Source organism: Lissotriton vulgaris, unplaced genomic scaffold, assembly GCF_964263255.1.
Source record: "Lissotriton vulgaris unplaced genomic scaffold, aLisVul1.2 SCAFFOLD_1229, whole genome shotgun sequence".
Lineage (NCBI taxonomy): Eukaryota > Metazoa > Chordata > Amphibia > Caudata > Salamandridae > Lissotriton > Lissotriton vulgaris.
Window position 1 is genome coordinate 546,121 of NW_028254669.1, and position 21,357 is coordinate 567,477.

The following is a 21,357-nucleotide window of genomic DNA, read 5'->3' on the forward strand; positions in this document are numbered from 1 at the left end:
CGACGAGACCCGGCTTCCCTGGCACCTCTGACCTCTACTCACCTCTACAGCCAAGCTGAGAACTGTGAGTGCGACAAGACCTCGAGGGACCGACGATCGCCAAGACTGCACGACTTCTTTGCAACAAGCCCACCGTGTGCTCCACTGGAGAGTGCTTTGGGGTCCGAGAAGCCCCAACCCTGAGCAGCTCCAGCACCGAAGATCAGCCCTCCAGCATCTCCACGATCTGCGTGGGGCCCTTCTGCTTTTGCCTGCTCACCGCGCTGTGTGGCTACTAGCCGGCTGGCTTGTGGCCTTCTTCACGACGCCCGACGACATCACTGCTGCTGGTCTGGTTGCTCCAGACTGGCCCTTGCTTCCTTCTTCAAGAGAAGCACCCCGGACCCTCCTGGTCCACTCCAGACGCCATTTTGAGTCCACCGCGTGGGCTTGAATTTGCCAAGGCTTTGTTGCCCAATCCTGGGTCCAGCGACGCCGACAGCTTCATCCATCGTGGGACAGCTCGCTCCTCCATCCTGGTCGCCGACAACGCCTCCTGGTCCGTGAGATCTGCGAGCACAGCGTCACCCACTCACCTAGTCGAGGTGACTACCACCCGGTGCCCTCCTGGTGCTACCTGACTACTGGCTAGTAGTTTCGAACTTGGTCCCCTCTGCTTTCAGGTGTCATCTCTCTTCGATCCAGGCTTGGATCCGTCGAACTTTCTTCACTGGTCGCCTGCCAGCAACTTCTTTCTTCCAGGCTCCTGGTCCGTCTACGAGGATTCCCGACGTCTTTTGAGACCTATGCAGCTGCAGCCCCTGGGCTAGGTAACTTCGGCATTTCGGTGCCCCAGCATAGCCTCACTATCCAAGGGTCAGAATCCACTTTCGTTTTCCTCCTACCAGGTCGGGTTCGCCCGAGAACACTAACTTTCTGAAATCTAGCTACCATAGACTTTGTCCCGCATCACGCGTGAGAGTGCACACTCTGCACCCGAGTCCCCTAGGCCTCCTAGAAGTAATCTGAAGATTCTATAGTCAAGACCTAGCGATTCCAAAGCCTATTAGTACTGTACTTACCTGCTAGTAATTTCGCATTCCACTTTCAGAGTATATGGTTTTCCGTGCCCCTCGGGCATTTGTATATACTGTGCTAACTTAAGTATTTTCGTAAGAGTTTTGTTTTGTGCTTAGTACCCTGTCCTCATAAAGAGTACAGGGCTGTTGTGATTCTTAATAAATATCTTGTTTATTTTCATAACACTTGTGTGGTGTCCTTTCACTGGGTATTCAAGGGGTATATGTGTGGTATAACAGCTGGCTTAACACGCCCTCTCGAGTCTTCAGCCTTAGACTGCTCGTATCCACGCTACTTGGATAGCTGGTCTATAAGGTTGACTTACAACCAATCATCAATAAGGGTTGCTGGACTGATACATAGTGTTCACTAGAATAGTGAGCACTGCATATCAGGCCACCTTCTCACACTGCCAATATGTGGTTTTGACGGCAGGTACATTCAATGCGGTTACATGCTTGTACAGGCGCATAACGTGGGAAATGTTACTGCCCTTATCTGAGCTGAGACTCAAGTGGGAGGCTGACCTTGACTAAGCTATCCCAGAATTAGTGGAGAGAGCTTGGAAGAGCACCAGAAACGCAAGAGGGCGAGTCGGAGGTTGAATCGTCCCTGACACTGCCACGTGGGTTGCATAGTGATCTCCACCTCATTCTGGGCCGCGGCTGGCGGATGGCTTTGTGTCACTCCCCAGGCCCGTCTCGTTCCCCCATGGAGGTGGCTGCCTCGGCGGGGGTTGGGTCCGGTTTGGCTCCAGCTCCACTCCAGTGTCCACTCTGTTCTCTGGTGCGTGGTGACTTGGAGGAACCTTGTTCGGTGACGCCGGATGGTGCCGATGTCCTGCCTCAGGCAGCGGACTCTACGGCTCCGCGCAGGGTTCGTACCGCGGATTCGTCAGGCTGTATATTGGTGTCCTCCTCCCCGGAGACTGGGCACCGTGTGGTGTCTTTTTCTCCTGCGTCGAAGGGCGGCTCCTTGCCCTTCCTGAGGCAGAGGTGTTCGTCGGAAGAGCTGCCGGTCCCTCATTCTTCGGCTCCTTCTGACTTCCAGGTCTGGCCCTTGCCCATCCTGATTTGCCTCGGGGACGGCCGCCTTAGTTTGCAGCCGTCGCCCACGGAGGAGCTGCTTTCTCCTCCACTGGGCCCTACTGAGGCGGGTGCGGCCTTGGCTCATGCGGTGTCCACAGCTGTAGGCATCCTGCGCATGGGTGACCCTGCGGCCCACTTTCCGGCGGACCATCTATTGGAGGTCCTCCACCAGGGCTCTGGTGGGAAGGAAATCTTACTTCCCTTTGAAGGTTCGCTCCTTTCTTCTTTGACGGGGGCTTGGAGGTGTCCTGCCTCAGGGGACCCAGTGCCTCAGCATCTTCTGCACCGGCACATCCCGGCGCCACGTGACCCGACGTGTCTTTCGCTTCACCCTTCTACTGCCAGCCCCCTTTTGCAGACTGCTTTTTCCTCCCTGCCACCACTGTTGACTCCGCCATCCCGGGAGGCCCGCTGGCTGAACCCTTGGGGGTACAACATGTTCCTCTCGACCAGCGCTGCCCTGCTCTGGGATCCGCAGCAACCCAGGAGACTGGTCAGGTGGACTTACAACATCATGCGTTGGATGGCCGGGAGCTTGCAGCGTTTATTCTCCACTCCTCTCTGGACATCTCAGGGGTGCTGGGCTGGACCATGTCTTCCTCATTCGCTCTCCGCCGCCATGTTTGGCTTCAGGACTGAGTATTCCCTGAGAATATTCGGGAGCGACTCATCGGCCTTCCGTTTGACGACAGCCTGTTGTTCCATGCCCCAGCCGACTCCGTCATCCAAAGGCTCTTGGCAGGGCTCCGTCCTCCTCCTCTGCCTTATCTTCCTCCTCCGTCCCCTCCTCAGTGACTCCTGAGATGGGCTGATTCTGGGCTTTCTTAGGCCGGTTGTTCTGTTTGTGGAGTGGGATTTCTGGCCATTTGCGTTCTTCCTTGGCATTGTTGGCTGCTGGACGGCCCTTTTGCTGCTCATGTGTGTGTGTTCTGCCGGAGTTGTTGCGCAGACTTGACCCTGAGATTAGACCTTCTGCTTTGCTTGGGCTGCTTGTCAAGCCTTCCGTTGGGGTGTTTTTTCCCTGTGGCTCTTTTGTTAGGAAGGGAGTTACGTTCCAGACTGAGATTATGTTTTGCAGTCCAAGAATCCAACACAATACACAGTATGTATGCTGGACTGCGAGGGAACAACGGAACAGTTGAATGTATTGAGCTGACCGTCGATCCTTATATTTTATTTTATTTTTTAGCATTTATTGAGCGCCTGGCTGCACAAAACTGTGTGTCCCCGCGCTAACTGCGAAATGCAAACCCATCGAGAGGAACTTGGTCCGTGAGATGACAAGGAGTTAATGGTTAGGGAAGAGGTGGGTTTTTAATTTGGCTCTGAATCTCATTTCGGAGGGCTCCATCCGCAAGTGGATAGGCAGAGCATTCCAGAACTTAGTTGCCAAATAGCGGAAGGACTTTCCTCCCATTTTAGCTTTTGTGATGCGAGGGACTTTGAATAGCATCATGCCCGACGATCTCAAATCTCTCATCGGACGATGAATGGTGATGAGACCTTTCAGATAGCTGGGGCCTTTATTCTGGGCAATGCGATAAGCATAACAGAGAGTCTTGAATATAATTCTCTCTTTAATAGGGAGCCAGTGGAGTTTAGCAAGCGCGTTTTTAGTGGATGCTTTCCGAGGGAGACCAAGCACCAATCGCGCTGCTGAGTTCTGTATACATTGTAATTGGTGCAGTCCCTTCTGATTCAGGCCTAACAATAGAACATTACCATAGTCCAAGTGAGGGGATATTAAAGCATGAACTATGGTTTTCTAGCTTCGGTCGGCAAAAGGTCAAGTACTTTGCGAAGTACTTTTAATGTGCCGAAGCATTTGCTTGTCACCTTATTCACATGGGCTTTGCCTGAGAGGTCGGCGTCCAACATAACGCCTAGATTTTTCACCTTCTCCACAGGAGTAGGCAATTCCCCTAGTTCGCTAGGCCACCATGCATGAGACCAAGCAGAGACAGCTTTTCCTACTATCAATACCTCTGTCTTGCCTCCATTTAGACGGAGGCAGTTAGTATTCATCCAAGTCGCTATCGCTGACATACAGTTAGAGAAGTTGGTAGCTAAATCTCTGCTGTCTGGAGTTAGTTTGAACACCAACTGAGTGTCGTCAGCGTAGCTGACAATGCCCACCCCAAATTCCTCCGCAATGTGTTCCAGGGGTTCCATATAGATGTTGAATAAAGTTGGGCTCAAACTAGAGCCCTGTGGAACCCCATGGCTGACACTGCGAGGCGATGATTTAAAGGGTGGGCAATGAAGTTGGAACGTTCTGTCAGTGAGGTAGGACTGGAACCAGGTGAGAGCTAGGCCCTTTACTCCCATGTCTGAGAGTCGAGACAACAGCGTTGAGTGCAGCACGGTATCAAACGCTGCACTTAAGTCCAGTAGGACCAACGCTGCTGTCTCTCCCTCATCCACCATCTTCCGGATCTGTTCAGTTGAATACAAAACTGCTGATTCGGTGAATGGCCTGATCTAAACCCTGACTGGGAGGGATGGAGGAGAGCTTCTATCTCCAGAAACTCCATGAGTTGTAGATTAGCCACCTTTTCTATGATTTTGGCACAGAAAGGGAGAAGCGAGATCGGCCTTAAATTTTGGAGTTGAGAAATTGGGATATTTGGTTTCTTTTTTAAGGGTATTACTTGAGCAGATTTCCAATTTTTCAGGACGTGGCCTTCCTGGAACGATAAAGTAATCATGTTACTAATTTGATCTAGTAATATGTTTTCCATGACCGCTTTACATTGTTCCGGGGGGAAGGCATCCATGGGGGAGCCTGAGCGAATTCCATTGATAATTTTCATTAGGTCCTGTTTGTTAGGGGTCCTGAATTTGGTAAGGAGGGATTTATGAGAGAAGGAGCTTAGATTATCTACATTGTTTTTAACTATATTAGTGCTGCTTGAGAAAGTAGCATGGATTTTTTCTACTTTCTCCACGAAGAAATCCGCTATCTGATCGCATATCTCCGTGGAGTAGGTGTCTTTGGTATCCAGGCGTGAAGGAATGGTGATTTCTCTGTAGATGCAAAATAGCTCTTTCGTGGGGTTCTTATCATGTAACTGCCTTAATTGTCTTTCCAGCCGGTCAATTGTAATACTGATCTATGATAGGATTGTTGCATAATGGCTACACGGAGCCTTTGTAAAACCCATTAAAGTCTGTTTACAAAAAAAATTAAGAAATATATCACACGGGCCTCTAGCAAACTGTGCCAGCACTTATTTCAGGAATAATGAGCCCCAAGCACCCTAGTTCGATAGCCCTACCTGGATAAAGAAAACACATGGAAGCTTGCAGCGCAGCTTATCCCCAGGTAAGTCATTTAATCCCAAGCAGCTTTTGCCCAGACAAGTCCTTTGGTGCACTGGCAGACTAGGAATCTTCCAGATCCCATGATGTGTGAACCTGACTCCCTGTGCCTGGCTCAATGGATCCAGTGTTTAAAAATCAATGGGGGTCCAAGCCCAGCCAGCACCTAAAACAAGCATTTGCAATGCAATAGGTCTCGCATTTACGCAAGTTTGAGCTATTGACATTGCAAATGACAATTCCTTTTATTTTTGTTTTCGTTTAAAAAACTTAAAGAATAGGCATTGTCATTTACAATGCCAATGCTTTTTTTCTGGAGCCACGAAAAGAGAACATCACCTCCCAGGTAATGAATGCCCTTTAAAGCATACTGTTCACTATGAATGCAGCTTTGTTTTGAAATATCCTTGGTTACAAACTGTATTAATGAGCCCTGCGGAGGTCAAAAGGCAGCCCGTTACCACTAAATAAAACACTGAAACAAACAAGTGTGCTTGCAATTTCTTGTTACATTTTTCCTTGGCTCCAATGGAGCAAACTGAATAATATTAGAACCTTGAAGTCTAAAGCTCAACTCTCGATACAGGACTTTATTTAACCACAACCAAAGGTTTCGCTGCAATCAAGGATGAATCATGCGTTGTCAGGAAGCGAGTTGGTTCGTCCTTCTGCTTTCCAAAGGAACAGAAAATAAAGAACCGAGAGTAAATTAGTGTCAACAAAAATGACAGGTCACACATCCATCCAACTCCCGACACTTTACCGGGCCAAAAAAAAGAAAAAAGACGACTAACAGGAAGGCGGTGGAGGGGGGACAGGTGACTAATCAAAGAGAATATGCTTAGGGCAGGAGGTTTCTCTCAAAACTGAGACCATCTCTGGTCTACCGAGACACGCCCCACCTCCTCCCCAAAAAAATAATACCCTAAAGGGAGGACAGAATCTAGAGAGGGCATGACTGACTCACTGCTCCACAAAAACAAACAGGAAAAAGAACACACCAGGCCTCTCACTCTGAAAAAACAGTGAACGCATCAAGTGTGCGTTTAAGAATTCACAGTATCCCATGCGACCATGACCTGGGGAGAACTATTGTGCAGGGACACCAAAGCAGTTGTGTGTGTGTGTGGGGAGGGAGGGAGGGATGCTCGGTGGGTTTGCATGTAAACTAGAGAGAGGGGTATGATGAGGGCAGATCATTGGCATGTAGGAGTTTTAAACTATCTGAAAGAAACACATTGTGATAGATTCCTTACCTTAGAATTACCCCCAGGCGTCAGACTGGATCCGAAAAGTTTTCATCAGCAGTACCCCTGCACGTCGGTAGGTGGCGTTGTGCAGCTCTGTGTCCGTCACTGGCGTCGTGGTTGCCGAAATGACGTCGCCAGTGCAACTTAGACGCCGCCCATGCACGCTGACGTCAGTTTTTTCTTTTTCCGCGCCAGCAAGCGCTGATCCGGGAAGGCCAGGAACCCCTAGTCAATTTTTTTGCGACTGACTTTTTGAGGCCTTTTATCTCCATTTATTCATTGAGTCTTCGACTCCTAAGATGCAGTTAGGATGCCCGGTTTTAAGTCCTGTGAGGACTGTCATCGTATGTTGTCGGTGACGGACCCACACCGAATTTGTCTTTTCTGCCTGGGGCGCGACCACGACCCCAAGTCATGCCCTGACTGGCGGGCCATGGTGCCGAAAACTTTGCGGGAACAGTCCCGAAAGTTGCTGGAAGCCTGGCAGTCGGCTCTATGCTGTTCGAGGTTCTGGTCCTGAGGGAGGTCGGGGGATCGTGCACAGTCATCACCATCGATCCTCGGGATCAAAGTCTTCGCACTCAGGGTCAGGCAAGGCGAAGCAAAAGAATTCGACGAAACAATATCATTCTCTGACTTCCCCTCGCCGGTCGCTTTTCGCAGCTGAGGGTGCGGATGGGGCCTCCCCCTCGGCTCTGGCAGAGCCTATGCAGGTGCTGCCGACCTACCTGGCCTTTCCGGGTTCTTCGGCAACTCCGACCCTGATACAGGAATTCCTGTCGGCCATGGATCGCCTCTTTGGGCCGTCGGGTCCTTCCGGTGCGCCTTCGGGCCCTGTGGTCCTGTGTGGGGGTCCTCGATATACACCGCCGGTGGCTCCGGCCCCGGCGTCGCCATCAGCCCCTGCGCCACGAGACTCCCTGGATCCATGCCTGGATCCCGGTCAACGCTGGTTGACCTTGTAACACCTCCATCGATGTTGACCCCACTGGCACCACTTCCGATTTCGCCCGCTCCTTTGGATTACGTCGGCCCCGGTTTCAGCCCCGTAGTGGACGTGGCGTCGCTCAATGCCATTATCAACGCCGCTCTGGGATTTCTATCCCCATGACCCTACTCCTTATTTTTGGCCTGTACACCAGCCTGAGGAGGAAGGGGAGGACTGGGAGGGGTCTGAGGACCCTCTTGCAGCTGCATGCGAGTCTGAACAGGACTGGGCAGAGGAGTTGTGGGATGCCAGTGGTCTGGATACCTCACCAGACCATGGCATGCTGTCTCCTCCTACCGTGGCTACGGAGGAGGGCGCTAGTTATGCCGTGGTGTTGCGTAGGGCGGCCGAGGCCCTACACCTCGAGCTCCCTACTGTGGCTGTCAGGACTAACCTCCTGACGGAAGTGCTTCAGTCAGCAGCTACTTCTGCGGAGCCGATGCTTCCTTTCAACAAAGAACTTTCTGATGTTCTTTTGGACACTTGATCCAGGCCTACCACAAGGGCTCCTGTGGATAGGAACGTGGCCCAACGCCATCGCTCCGGGCGACCCCATTTTCCTCTCCCTACCCCTGAGAGCTTGGTTGTCCAAGCCTCTGCTTCCCCGACTGCCTTCCCTTCCGCACCCCCGGATAGGGAATCCAAGAAATTCAATCAGTTCGGAAAGAAGATTTTTTTCTTCTGCCAGTTCTGCTCTGCAGTCCGTGAGCACTGCATGCCTCTTGGGCCGTTATTCCCACTTTCTGTGGGATACAGTGGCACAAGTGCTGCATCAGTGTCCAGAGAAGGCCCGGACAGCTCTCTCCCAGGCTGTAGCAGAGGGGAGAGACACAGCTAATTTCATTATTCGTTGTGGCCTAGACTCCGCCGACTCACTGGGCAGATCGCCACGCCTGATTGATGACCACTGGATTCTCGGAGGATGTCCAAAACACACTTCTGGACACGCCCTTTGATGGCCGTCGCCTCTTCGGCGACACAGCAGACCACGTTTTGGAGAGGTTTAAGGACTCGTGGACGACGGCAAAGTCCTTGGGGCTCTCCGCAGCCTGCCCTCCTCCACAGGCTGCTTTTCGCTCCTTTCGTGGCACTGGAAGGGGCACCTGCAGCTTTCACAGCAGAGCAACAAGCCTGCGCAGCAACCACCCTAACGAGGACGCGGGTTCCGCCGTGGCAGACCAAGGGGCTAGTGGGCGGGTCAGTCCTCCTCCACCCCAGCCACCACTGCCTCCAAACCTTCCTAGTCTGAACTTCCAGGCCCATCAGACGCCAGTGGGCGGCAGGCTTCGCTATTACCTCCCCCACTGGTGGACCATGACATCGGACAGGTGGGTTTTAGAAATAGTCAGAAGGGGCTACTCCCTCCCCTTCGAGACTATCCCTCCAGCCATGCCACCTCAATACCACTACATGTCAGGGGATCATTTGGTGCTTCATCAGCAAGAAGTTGCGGCCCTCTTGGCCACGGGGGCCATCGAGCACGTTCCAACGCCAGAAGTAGGTTGTGGTTGCTATTCCCACTACTTTCTGGTGCCAAAGAAGGACAAAGGCCTGCGTCCTATCTTAGATCTCTGGAACATAAATCGCTTCCTCTGTAAAGAGAAATTCAAGATGCTCATTTTGGCTCAGGTCTTGTCTGCTCTCGACCCACAAGACTGGATGGTAGCACTGGACTTGCAAAATACTTACTTCCACATCCCGGTCCTGCGGGCACACCGGTGCTACCTGCGGTTCACGGTAGCCACATGCATTTTCAGTTTACTGTGCTCCCCTATGGCCTTACCAACGCCCCTCTGGTGTTCACGAAAGTGATGGCGGCGGTCGCACCTCATCTGTGCAGATCAGGGCTTTCAGTCTTCCCCTATCTCGACGACTGGTTGTTGAAGACGGGCTCGCCCCAGACAGTCGTCTCCCACCTCCAGACTACGACCGACCTCCTGCATTAGCTGGGGTTCTCCATTAATGTGCAGAAGTCGCACCTGATTCCTTCTCAGAAGCTCCTCTTCATCAGAGCAGTTCTGGACACTGCACAGTTTCAGGTCTATCCTCTCAGAGCGAGTCCGGGATATTCGGGCTCTTATTCCAATTTTTCAGCCCCTATCCCGGGTTTTGGTCAGAGTGACCCTGAGGCTGCTGGCCCTCATGGCCTCTTGCATCCAACTGATCAATCATGCCAGATGGCATATGCGGGCTCTGCAGTGGGACCTGAAGTTCCAGTGGGCGCAGCATCATGGGAACCTGTCCGATCATGTCTAGATCTCGGAGGGCACTGCAGAACAATTGCAGTCGTGGCTCACGGATCGGCACTGGGTCTACGGCAGATCCCTCTCCCAACCCCAACGGGAGTTCACAGTAGTGACGGATGCGACATGGGAGAGGCGGAGATCAGAGGCCTCTGTTCTCCGGCGGAGTCCAAGCTCCACATCAATCTTCTGGAGCTTCGGGCGATCCGGCTTGCACTGAAGGCATTCCTTCCCTCTGTCAAGGGGAGAGTAGTGCATGTGTTCACCAACACCACCGTATGTGGTACTGCAACAAACAGGGTGGGTGGGGTCGTGGACCCTATGTCAAGAGGCCATGCGCCTCTGGACATGGCTGGAACATCAGGGATTTTACTGGTGGTTCAATACCTGGCAGGTTCTCTGAACGCCAGACCAGACAAACTCAGCTGCAGGTGCATGATAGATCATGAGTGGCATCTTCACTCGGACGTGGCACAAGGTCTCTTTCGGCAGTGGGGAGAGCCTTTGTTAGATCTATTCGCCACCGAAGAGAAGGTGCAATGTCAGCAGTTCTGCGCGTTTGGTATCCCGGGCTACTCAGTATGAGCATCGATCCTCCGGTCAGACTGCCTCTTCAGGAGGATCTTCTGCTGCAGCAGCAGGGGGCGGTCCTCCAGCCAAACCTGTCCAGACTCCACCTCTTTTCGTAGAGATTCAGCGGGGGCAGTTGATTCCTTTTGACTTGCCTCCTGAAATTTGTGATGTCATTCTGGCAGCCAGGTGTCCCTCCACGAAGTTGGCATACGCCTGCAGGTGGAACAAATTTGTGGCATGGTGCACAGCGAAGGCTGTGGATCCCCTTTCTGCCCCTCTTTCCGAGGTCCTTTTGTTCCTTCTCTCTTTGGCCCTGCAGGGCTCTGCTCTGGGCACTATCAAAGGTTATTTTTCTGCCATTTCAGCCTTTCTCTGGCTACCGGATCAGCCTTCTCTTTTTCAAGTCCCTTGTTGTCAATAGATTTCTCAAAGGCATTACACAGTTTTTATCCTCCTATTCCATTTGTGATGCCCCAGTGGGACTTTTAATATGGCTCTTACTTATCTTATGAGTGCTCCTTTTGAGCCCCTTCATAACTGTCCTCTCCATCTCTTGACCTTGCAGACTGCCTTCCTGGTTACCATGACCTCTGCTAGGCGAGTGAGAGAGCTACAGGCTCTTTCTTGTAAGCCTCCTTTTCTGTCGATCCATCCGGACAAGGTTGTGACCCTGCGCCCAATGGAAACATTCCAAACCTGAACTGCCAGGCCAGGTCCTCCCTGGACTGGAACCAAGCATCCTAGGACAGGTTTCGGGCTGTCAGCCCTCATCAGCCAGTATATCTTGACTCCAGTGGCATGGAGAGCACAGGGCCCACGTCTGGGCATACCCGTCCCACTCGGGTGACAAATGCAAAAAGAAAAATCGATGGACAGACTGCAGAACAATGTCATACCTTCTCCTCAGTACAGAGATCTGGGCCTAAATCCATCGTTTTGTTGCTCACCATGCCATTCCAGTTTGGACCCAGCCATATGCAAATCAGTCTTGACCCTGCTCCCAATGGGAACAGTCCAGCCTGAACTGCCAGGCCAGGTCCTCCCTGGATTGGAACCAAGCATCCTAGGACCGGTTTTGGTCGGAATAAGGACATAGCTGTACAGTCCAACGATGGATCATTAATCCAAGTTAAAGAAAAAAATGCGTCATTCAAACTTTTATTACAGTTGTAGGGCATGACAATTTCTAAATGCAAACAGGGACTGGAAATATTTGTCTAAAATTACTACCTAACCTTGGAACACAAGATTATACTGAGTAAAATACAGAAGGTATTTTAAAAACACCAGGCTACAGGTAGATGCATCCTTCGAGTACTGTATGAAGACTGATGTTGAGGCATTTTTTGCACATCTGTGCGTACTTCAAATTTGTATCCACCTGGTCACTATACTCTCCTATCAAAAATGTGCTTTCTTTTTTTATAATTTGGTATATTCTGATTATGATATTGCAGTTGTCTATTTTATGTGTTGTACAGCCATGTGCTTATTATTCAGGGTACTTTATTGCACTGACATTTTACAATGCAGGGTATAAAATGAACGAGGTTCAATAAAGTCAGTTCTTGTAACATTGCTTGTCTTTTTTTTAGGGGATGTTTTGTTAGCTACCGCTTTCCTTTCATATTCTGGCCCATTTAATCAGGAATTCCGTAATCTCTTGTTGACTGATTGGAGAAAGGAAATGAAAACCCGAAAAATTCCGTTTGGCAACAATATAAATCTTACTGAGATGCTGATCGACGGACCAACGATAAGTGAATGGAACCTGCAAGGCCTGCCGAACGACGACCTCTCCATCCAGAACGGAATCATTGTCACCAAAGCTGCTCGCTATCCTCTGCTGATTGACCCGCAAACGCAGGGAAAAATCTGGATAAAAAATAAAGAAATCCGAAATGAACTTCAGGTACCGTGCTGGGTTCTTTTTCATTATTATTAAAATACTGATGTTTTCAGTGAATCTATACCTTCATCAATTTCAATGATGCCATTTAAAATGTGTACATTTTTATAAATAAGCATTGGCAAAGCCAATAGTTCTCAGCAATCCTAGAGCTATTGGCGTTGTCAATGTCTTTTAGCCATGTGTTATGGAATGGAGTGACTGTATGTGGTGTGGAGTGGAATTATGTGGGTTGGATTTATTTGGGTTGGAGTGTAACTGTTTGTTGTGGAATTGTGTGGCATGGAGTTGTGTGGTGTTGAGTGGAGTTATGTGCAGTGAAATTATTTGGCATGGTGTAGAGTGGGATACTCTGTATAGTAATTATTTGTTATCGAGTGTAGTGGAGTTGGGAGGAGTAAGACTGTCTTTCATGGAGTGTAATTATGTAGCATGATATAAAATTATGTGGTGTGGATTGGATGTGTGTGGTGTGTAGTGGAATTATGTGTTGTGGGGTAAAATTACGTGGTTTGGTGTGGAATTATGTGGAGTTGAATTCTGTGATGTGGAAATGTGTGGTGTTAAGTGAAATTATGTTGAGTGGGATTATGTGGCATGGTTAGGAGTAGATGTATGTTGAGTGGAGTGAATTTATGTGGTTTGGATTGGAGTGTTATTATGTGGAATTTTACTTATGGTGCTTAGTGTTGAATTGTGTGGTGTGGAATTGTGTGGCATAGTGTGGCATTTTATGGGATTGTGTGGAATTATGTGGACTGTAATTGTGTGGATTGTTGCAGAGTTTAATTTTGTGGAGTGTAATTATGTGTTTTGGACTTGAGTGGAAATGTGGAGTGTAAATATGTGGCGTGTAGTGTAATTATGTAGGTTGGTTTGGAATTGTGTAGTGGAATTACCTGGAATTTAATTGTGTTGTGTGGAGTGGAATTCTGTTGGGTGGAGTGGTAATATGCACAATTTGGCGGGTGTATGGTAAAGTCGGAGCAAGAATATAAAATGTACCAGACGGAGGCGAGCATTGCCAGTCACTGCATTCGTGTGTGAGCAGCTTTCCTCCCATTGTTCGTCCGAGAGGGGGGCATCGAGGTCCTCATCCCAATCTCGTCTAGCTCTGAGAGGAGGAGGGTTGGAGGCCGCATACGCGTGTTTGTACAGAATGGAGACTACATGTGTCGGAGTATCAGTGTGTAGGAGAGCATGTAATGGAGCCACGGTTTCCGGTTCATCCGGGAAGTCAGGGGTGACCGCCCGAATATTCTGTCGTAATCTTGTATAAAGGAATGTATCCATGACAGAGGGTGTATGCGCCCCAAAGAATTGCGCCGCCGTCCGGAATCGGCCCTGTACGTACAGGTCCCCCCACGTGTGTAGTGCCAGTTTAGTGAGCATTTTGCGACCAATTTCTTCGCGGGTAATGCTCAGTCTAGGGTTGTGTGCCAATCCATGCGAGGGGAGTATAGAAGGGCAATGCCCATACGCGTCATTATCCTGCGCCACGCTTGCACAGTGCAGTCCACAGTTGTGGGGTCACGGTCAGTTACCCGGGTTTCCGAATAGAGGTAGCCTGATGGTTTCTCGGGTCTCATGTATCCGTCTTCCACAGCCAGGTGAGCCATAAAGGGAGGGGGGTGAATCCAGTACGCGGCAAAATGGCCCTGCGCACAGTCATAATAGAGGCGGAAATTTGGCACATCAAATCCACCCTGATGGTAGGGGAGCATAAGAGTTTTTAGCCCAACTCTGGCCTGTTTCCCTCCCCATATAAGTCTAGACAATTGGGAATCAAGGGCCCGGAAGAAGTGTGCTCCTGGGCTGTATGGTATATTGGTAAAGAGGTATAACATCTTAGGGAGTACCACCATCTTGATTAGGGAGATACGTCCTGCCATAGACAAAGGGAGGTGGATCCATTTAGTGACGCTATCAATCAGTGTATCAAGGACAGTGCCGTAATTAGCACGAATAAGGGTTTCCCTATTCCTAGTGATATTGATCCCCAAATATTTTAGTTCTTCGTTTTCCCATAGTAGCGGGTAGTCAAGAGGGAACTGCAGGGTCTTGTCCGTTAGGGGGAACAGGGCCGACTTTGCCCAGTTTATCTGTATTCCCGCAATGGCGCCAAATTTGGTGACCTCGCGTAAGATAGGGTTCAAGTTTTCTTTTCTCTTGTGAATATAGAGTGTCATATCGTCAGCGTACATTGATATGAGTAGTTGCCTTTCCGGGTAGATGAGGGAGCGGTGATTGTGGCGCTGCCTGAGTTTGGCCGCTAGAGGCTCAATTGCTATTGCAAAGAGGACAGGGGAGAGAGGGCACCCCTGCCGAGTGCCTCTGCGTATCTCAAAAGGTTTTGAACGGGCTCCATTCAATAGGACTGCAGCATGCGGCTTATGGTATAGGAGGCGGATCCAATCTATGAAGCTAAAGGGGGTGCCCATGCGTTCCAGAAGTGCCAGTAGGTAGTCCCACTCCAGGGAGTCGAATGCCTTCGTGGCATCAAGGAAAACCGCAGCTGCTTCACACCTGGGGTCTATATCCTGTAGCACTGCCTGAAGAGTGCGGAGGTTGTGGGAGGTGGCGCGGTTCCGGACGAAGCCAGCTTTGTCCGGTAAGACCAAGCGCTCCATCAAGAGGTTCAGGCGGATCGCCAAGACCTTCGCCAGTATTTTGACGTCACTATTTAACAATGAGAGAGGTCTGTATGAATCACAGTGCTCCGGTGGTTTACCTGGCTTTAACAGGGAGGCAATCAGGGCTTCCCGCATACTAGTTGGCAAAATGCCTTCTTCCAGGGCTGAATAGTATAAATTTTTTAGAATGGGGGCCAGCAGGTGTATAAAGGTTTTATAAAAATCTATCGGTAGGCCATCTGAGCCTGGGGCCTTGCCTGATTTCATGGACATAATAGCGTCTTTAATTTCATCCACCTCTATTTCCAGGTGTAAAAACTTCTGTTGGGTCGGACCAAGCCAAGCTATTGCGGTGTCTGCAAGATAGGTGGGTAGGTCAAGCGGAGCTTGTCTGTGGGAGGAGTAGAGTGCAGTGTAGTGATCCGCCAGGACCCGGAGTTGTCCCGGGAGGTCCCTCTGGGGTATATCATGACTATCGAGTAGTGTGGTGATATAATTATTGTGTCTAGGTGGTCTAACTGCAGAAGCGAGCGCTCTGCCCGGTCTGTCGCCTTCTCCGTATGCACTTGCTGTAAAGGGCTTCCCCAGAAATTTGCATTCTTTATCAGCTGCCTCAGTATATTCGTTAATTTTTTCCCGTAGCCGAGCTTTAACTATGTGTCCCCCCGACTCTAGAGTTATCTCACACTCAAGTTTGCCTATCTCCGCCTCTAGTTTTCGCAAGTCCCCGCGTAGGGATTTGAGGACCCCTCCCCCTTTGGAAATGCACCAGCCTCGCACGGTTACCTTAAATGCCTCCCAGACAGTAGTGAGACTGGAGACGGAATTGACATTACGGTCAAAAAATTCTGTTATGCCCTGCTCTAGGTCTGCTTTAAAGGCTGAATCAGTTAGGTGCGCGGGATTGAGGCGCCAATTCAGATATGGGGAAACGTCTAGGGGAATGCGCAGGGCTAGAAGGACTGGCGAGTGATCTGAGAAGGTGCGGGCAAGGTGTTGTGTCTTGACTAGCCATGGGGTGAGACCAGCGGAGAGGAAGACATAATCAATGCGCGCCCAAGTAGAGTGGACTACGGAGAAGTGTGTGCCCTGTCTGAGAGTTGGGTGCGAGTGCCTCCATGTGTCAGTCAGGTGATGATCCTCCACAATGCTCAGTAAGGCGCGTTGTGTGTGTGTATAATGGGCAGAATGTGGGTGTGATCTGTCCATTGCAGGTTTCAGTACAGTGTTAAAGTCCCCACCCAAGATTATGTGGGATATGCCCAGGGTTTGTATCTTGCCCCACATGGTGAGGAGCGCAGACGGATCGTCTGTGTTGGGGCCATAGTAGCAGGCGAATAGGACCGTGTGGGAATGTAGCTTCCCCCAAACCATGTAGTATCTGCCATTAGAGTCTATTTCAGAACCAAACGGGGTAAAACCCATGCCTCTTTTGACCAGAATCGTGACGCCTCTAGAGTAAGTTGAATACGATGAGAACACCCTGCATGAGGCCCAGCGGGAAGCAAATAAGGGGGACGCAGTTGGCACCAAGTGTGTTTCTTGTAACATTGCAACAGACACTCCCTGCCTATCCAAATACCCCAGGATCTGTCGCTTTTTCCTTGGGTTATTCAACCCGCGCACATTCCACGCTACTAGTTGGAATTGCAGGGCTGGCTGCGAGTCAGTTACGTCTCCCATCCCAATCGTAAAAGGAAAATGTGGCATATGTATGTAGCATTCAGCAGTAAACAGACAACAGTAACAATACCAATACTTCCGCGTAGCAAACCATTCTCAGAATTCCCCTCTTTCCCAGTAATATCCGCAGCGGCTACGCTGTCGGAGCTAAAACAAGTAATGTACCCAACATCACCGGCAACCCCAACAGGCCGGTAATGCAGTACTGTTGCAGCATGAGACATGTTATGCATAAACTGTGTGGCTAGCATGTTCGCTGTCTCATCAACACATCCGGCAACCCCAACAAGCCGGTAATACAGTACAGTAGCAGCACGAGAATCGTTATGCCTATACAGTGTGGCAGGAGCAATCGCTGCCTCAGCGTTCAATCGGAAAGTAGTCCCACCCACACCGGCATCCCCAACTGGCCGGGCATCCAAGTCTCCCACCCCCCGCCCATCTGTTAACCACCCAAAAACTAAGAATAGAACAAAAGTTTGTAGGGGATCACCCATCGGAGACGGTGATCTAGGGGTGCCAGACCTGCCATCCACCTCCTCACTTTCACCCGCCAGACACCAGGTTAGAACCTAGCTGTCCTGCGCGGGATGGAGGTGGGCGACCGAGCGCAATAGCAATCACAGGCCAGTTAGGCTTAGAGCAGTACATGTACCTCACCGTGAAATGCAGGGACCAGTCCTTCCATGTTCACAGTTCTGCAGCAGCATGGTCCGGATGGTAGCCCAGGTCGTCACTTCGGTTGAGACAGCGGGGATGGCGACCTAGAGCGTCGCGACTCCGCCTCCTCCCCGACGCGGTCTTTTTTGTGGAGTTTTAGGAAGTCCTCCACCTGTTGCGGATTTTGAAAAAAGTGCTGTGAGCCCCGGTGTGTTATCTTTAGTTTGGCCGGATATAGCATGGCATAAGGAATTTCTTGAGATTGGAGTTTCTTCTTCACTCCAGCGAATTTTCGTCTGGCTTCTTGGACTGCGGGGGTGAAGTCTGGGAAAAAGGAAAGCGTTGTATTGCCATACGTAACTGTTCCGACCTCCCTCGCCCGGCGCAACACCGCATCTCTGTCTCTGTAATTGAGGAAGCGGGCGATAATGGGTCTCGGTTGGGCACCTGGGGGAGGTTTGGCAGCAAGAGATCTGTGGGCTCTTTCCACTATGAGGTGCGGCGAGAAGGATTCCTTACCAAATAATTCCACCAGGAGATTTTCAATAAAGATCTCCATCCTCCCAGTGTTGGCGGATTCGGCAAGGCCAAGGACGCGGACGTTGTTGCACCTGGACCTAGCTTCTAAATCCTCGTTCTTGTCTGCTATTATTTTCAGTAGCCTGTCCATCCGAGTGACTTGCCTGCCAGTGGTAGTAGCGCCATCCTCCAGCCCGGAGATCCTGTCCTCTGCCTCCTTGAGACGCGTGTCATGATGTTCAAGTTTCGCCACGACGCTGTCCATGCGTGAATTGATGGTGTCTATCTTGGCATCAATTGTGGAGAGGCTCTGTCTCATGTCCAATAGGAGTGATTTCCAGTCCTCTTCCTGGGGAGCTGAGGTAGTGGGGCTATCTTCCCTTTCCGGCGGCGGCTTGGTCGCCTTCTTGGATTCGAAGGGGATTTTGGACTGTCTGGCGTCATTGCGGCCCATTTCGCGCCGAGGAGTCCGCGCCGTCGTGGCGGTGGAGGAAGCCAGGGCGCGGGATGCGGGCAGTAGTAGGGCAAGCTGGAGCTGGGGGGGGCGGCTGGTGTGGCGGAGTCCTCAGTCTGGGCGCACTTCAGGCTTCGGGAGAGTTAGGCCGTCCGGAGTCGCGCACACCCAGTCTCCCCCGGGTACGGGGTAAGCGCGAGACGGTCGTCCGTGCAACCACGTCCGCCCCCGGCTCTGGTGGCCCGTGGTATAATCTGAATTGGGCTCGTGAGTGCGGGATGGAGTATGGTGGCCTGGTAAGGGCGTCGCAGTGGCCCGAGGTGGAGGCCTTGATTGTGAACCAGTAGGCAAGAAGGGCCTCCCAGCCCCCCGAGGTTAATGGCGAGCTTGTGGGAGCGGGCTCGCAGGGTGACAGCCATGGCGTAATCTGATGGTGTGGGCCGCGTTGGTTTGGGCCTCGTGGAAGCCCCAAGGGAGCCTCGGTGTGCAGGCGGGTCCACCCGGCCTCGGAATGGTAGGCCGCAGGTCGCGGCCTTGAGTGCAGGCTGTTCAAGTGTCCCGGGACGGGGCCTACGTCGTTGCCTCAAGCGATTTCAGGGGGGGGGGTCTCCTCCAAGCCCCCACGCCCGCAGGGATCAAGCCGTCTATGAAGGCTCCGGGGACACAGTGTGTGGCGGCTCCGCCGGCAGTCAGGGTCTCTCACGCCATATGGTGGGGGCAGCATGGTTAAATGTACCTCTCACGGCGTCCGGAGCTCACTCTCGATGGCAGCATACAGGCGCCGGGGCGCATGCAAGGTCTCAGGGCAGGAGATAATTTCCGGCCTCCGTGAGCAGGCCCGGTAGCCTCGGACTTTCCTGGTCGCCCGATCCGCCGACGGCGAGGTCCAGCTCCAAAGTCCGCGACCGGCAAAGGAAAAACTGCTCCGGGGCACCTGTTCCCGACGTCCGTTTCTGACACTCCAAGCACCGCTGGGTGTGTCACAGCGTCGGTCACCAGATGAGGTGCAATTCAGGCCTTAATTGCAATGTAGGATAATGAAGGATCGTGTGTATGCGCTCGGTCTGGCTGGAGCCTTACACTCGTGCGGCCATCTTGGTTTGGCGCCACCTAGCGCCTCCATCGATTTGTATGTTGTGGAAATGTGTGGCACTTAATTGTGTGGTATTTTGGTTAATTATGTGGAGTTGAAGTCTTGTTGTCTTCACGGGCCAGCTCAGTGTGGGGCATTGGCTGCATCGGTTGGCTATGTTGTCCAGTGATCCAGTCGCAGCTGGCATGACTTGCAGGTGGTGAGGCGGGGGGTTGCGTGGGGGGAAGTATTGAATTTAATAATAAAAAAAATTAAACTTACCCTCCCGCCAGCCGGATCCTGCGTTGTCTCTGCTCCTCTGCCTCCGGCAGGAACAGGAATCAGGCAGCCAGGCTCCCATTCCTAAGCCAATCACAACACTGCAGGCAGTGTTGTGTTTGGTCAGGACGCCGCCCAGCCAGGGGCTAATGTCCCGGCCATGTTCTCCATTTAGGCTGCAAGGCAACATGGAGTGTGCATGACTGACCAAACCAGTTATGCACACTCAGGAGTGGGCACACCACTCCTCCCCTGCCCAGCCCTACTCGCAGAGCAGCAGCCCGCCCGCCCGCAACCAAACTCTTCTGCTTTCTTGCAGTGCGAGAAGCAGAAACATAAAATGATAGTTATTACCATTTTATGTTTCTGCTACTTGCACTACGAGAAAGCAGTAGGCCGGCACTCCTCCGCCCTAGTGGAGGAGCCGCCCCTGCAGTGATCTCTGTGGGGCTTCGATTGCTGTTGGCTTGAAATGCATGCAGCATATCTACTGCAGTGCTGATGGAGCAGCCTTCATGCGAAGTAAGACAATATTGTTTCCATTTTTTGTCCTCTCACCACTTGAAAGTGCCTAAAACAGTGTGAATGCCATGCAGCAGCAGCTTCATGCGTTCCTGTCGTGGGATGACTCCTGCTTCAGACTTTTGGATTTATCACTGTTTTGAAGTTTCAACATGGCTCTGCTGGGGAGGGGGGCAGGGTGATCAAAGCTGGCTCATTGTCTTCTGGATTTACTCAGCGAGTCAGTGGCATTTCTACAGCTCTCCTCTGTGGTAGCATGTTTGTTTTAAACATGCATCGGCATGAGGGGCATAAATTAAGTTATTCTATTCTTCCTGCTGGACCATGGCAGAAGCAGCTTATCTGCGGTGATGTCCTTTAAATTACAAACATCTTCAAGAAATACAAAAAACTAACTTTGTCTACCGTTTCCTGTCCAGAAACTGTGCAATGGCCAATGGTAATAAGGGAACACAAGCAAGGGGGGCGGGTGAGAAGGGGAATAATGGAGATACACATTACAGCACAATCTGAGGAGGGAAAGAAAGAACAGGGATGAGGTGAAGTAGGAGACAGAGCGAGTGAAACCACAAACACTAGTATAAAGTGCTCAAAGACAAACAAAAAGTATCTTTTAAAACGGGAGCAGGGAATGGACACAAGTACTTTGTCCATGCTCTGAGGGAGGGGCAAACAAAGGAGAGGCATGACGTATGCATGCCATGGACAAACAGGAATGAAGGATATGTGAGCGACGTTCCAGGGAATAAACAGCAAAGTCTATGAGTGGGCTGTAGCCCACTGATTGTACACAACATGTCTTGAAGAGACACCGCAAGCACTGTCTAGCCGAGACCTGAGAAAAGTATATGGCCTTGTTTTCTGTGCAAGACAGTGTTTTGTTTAATTGCATTACATACATATGGACTTTTTTGTTGATAGGTTGATATTTCGGGTAGTGCAGACATACATCAAAACAGCAGTAGGGTGCTTTAAAACATATATTTTGTTGCAGGTGCCCCTCTAACAAAATGGGCTATACATCCTTCAGTATGGTATGTGTGATATTTTCACACTAAATGACTGCATCCAGAATTTCTTAGGAACATGTAATTGTAAAGTACT

The 21,357-nt window shown here is 51.0% G+C and overlaps 1 protein-coding gene across 1 annotated transcript in view; it reads left to right on the forward strand.

Annotated features, from left to right (window-relative positions):
- Positions 1 to 21,357, forward strand: part of LOC147659471 (dynein axonemal heavy chain 5-like) — a 566,399-nt gene that overhangs the window by 458,969 nt on the left and 86,073 nt on the right. The window contains exon 7 of the mRNA XM_086951731.1: positions 12,118 to 12,434. Coding sequence (XP_086807857.1) covers positions 12,118 to 12,434 — 317 coding nt within the window. The remainder of the gene's footprint in view (positions 1 to 12,117; positions 12,435 to 21,357) is intronic.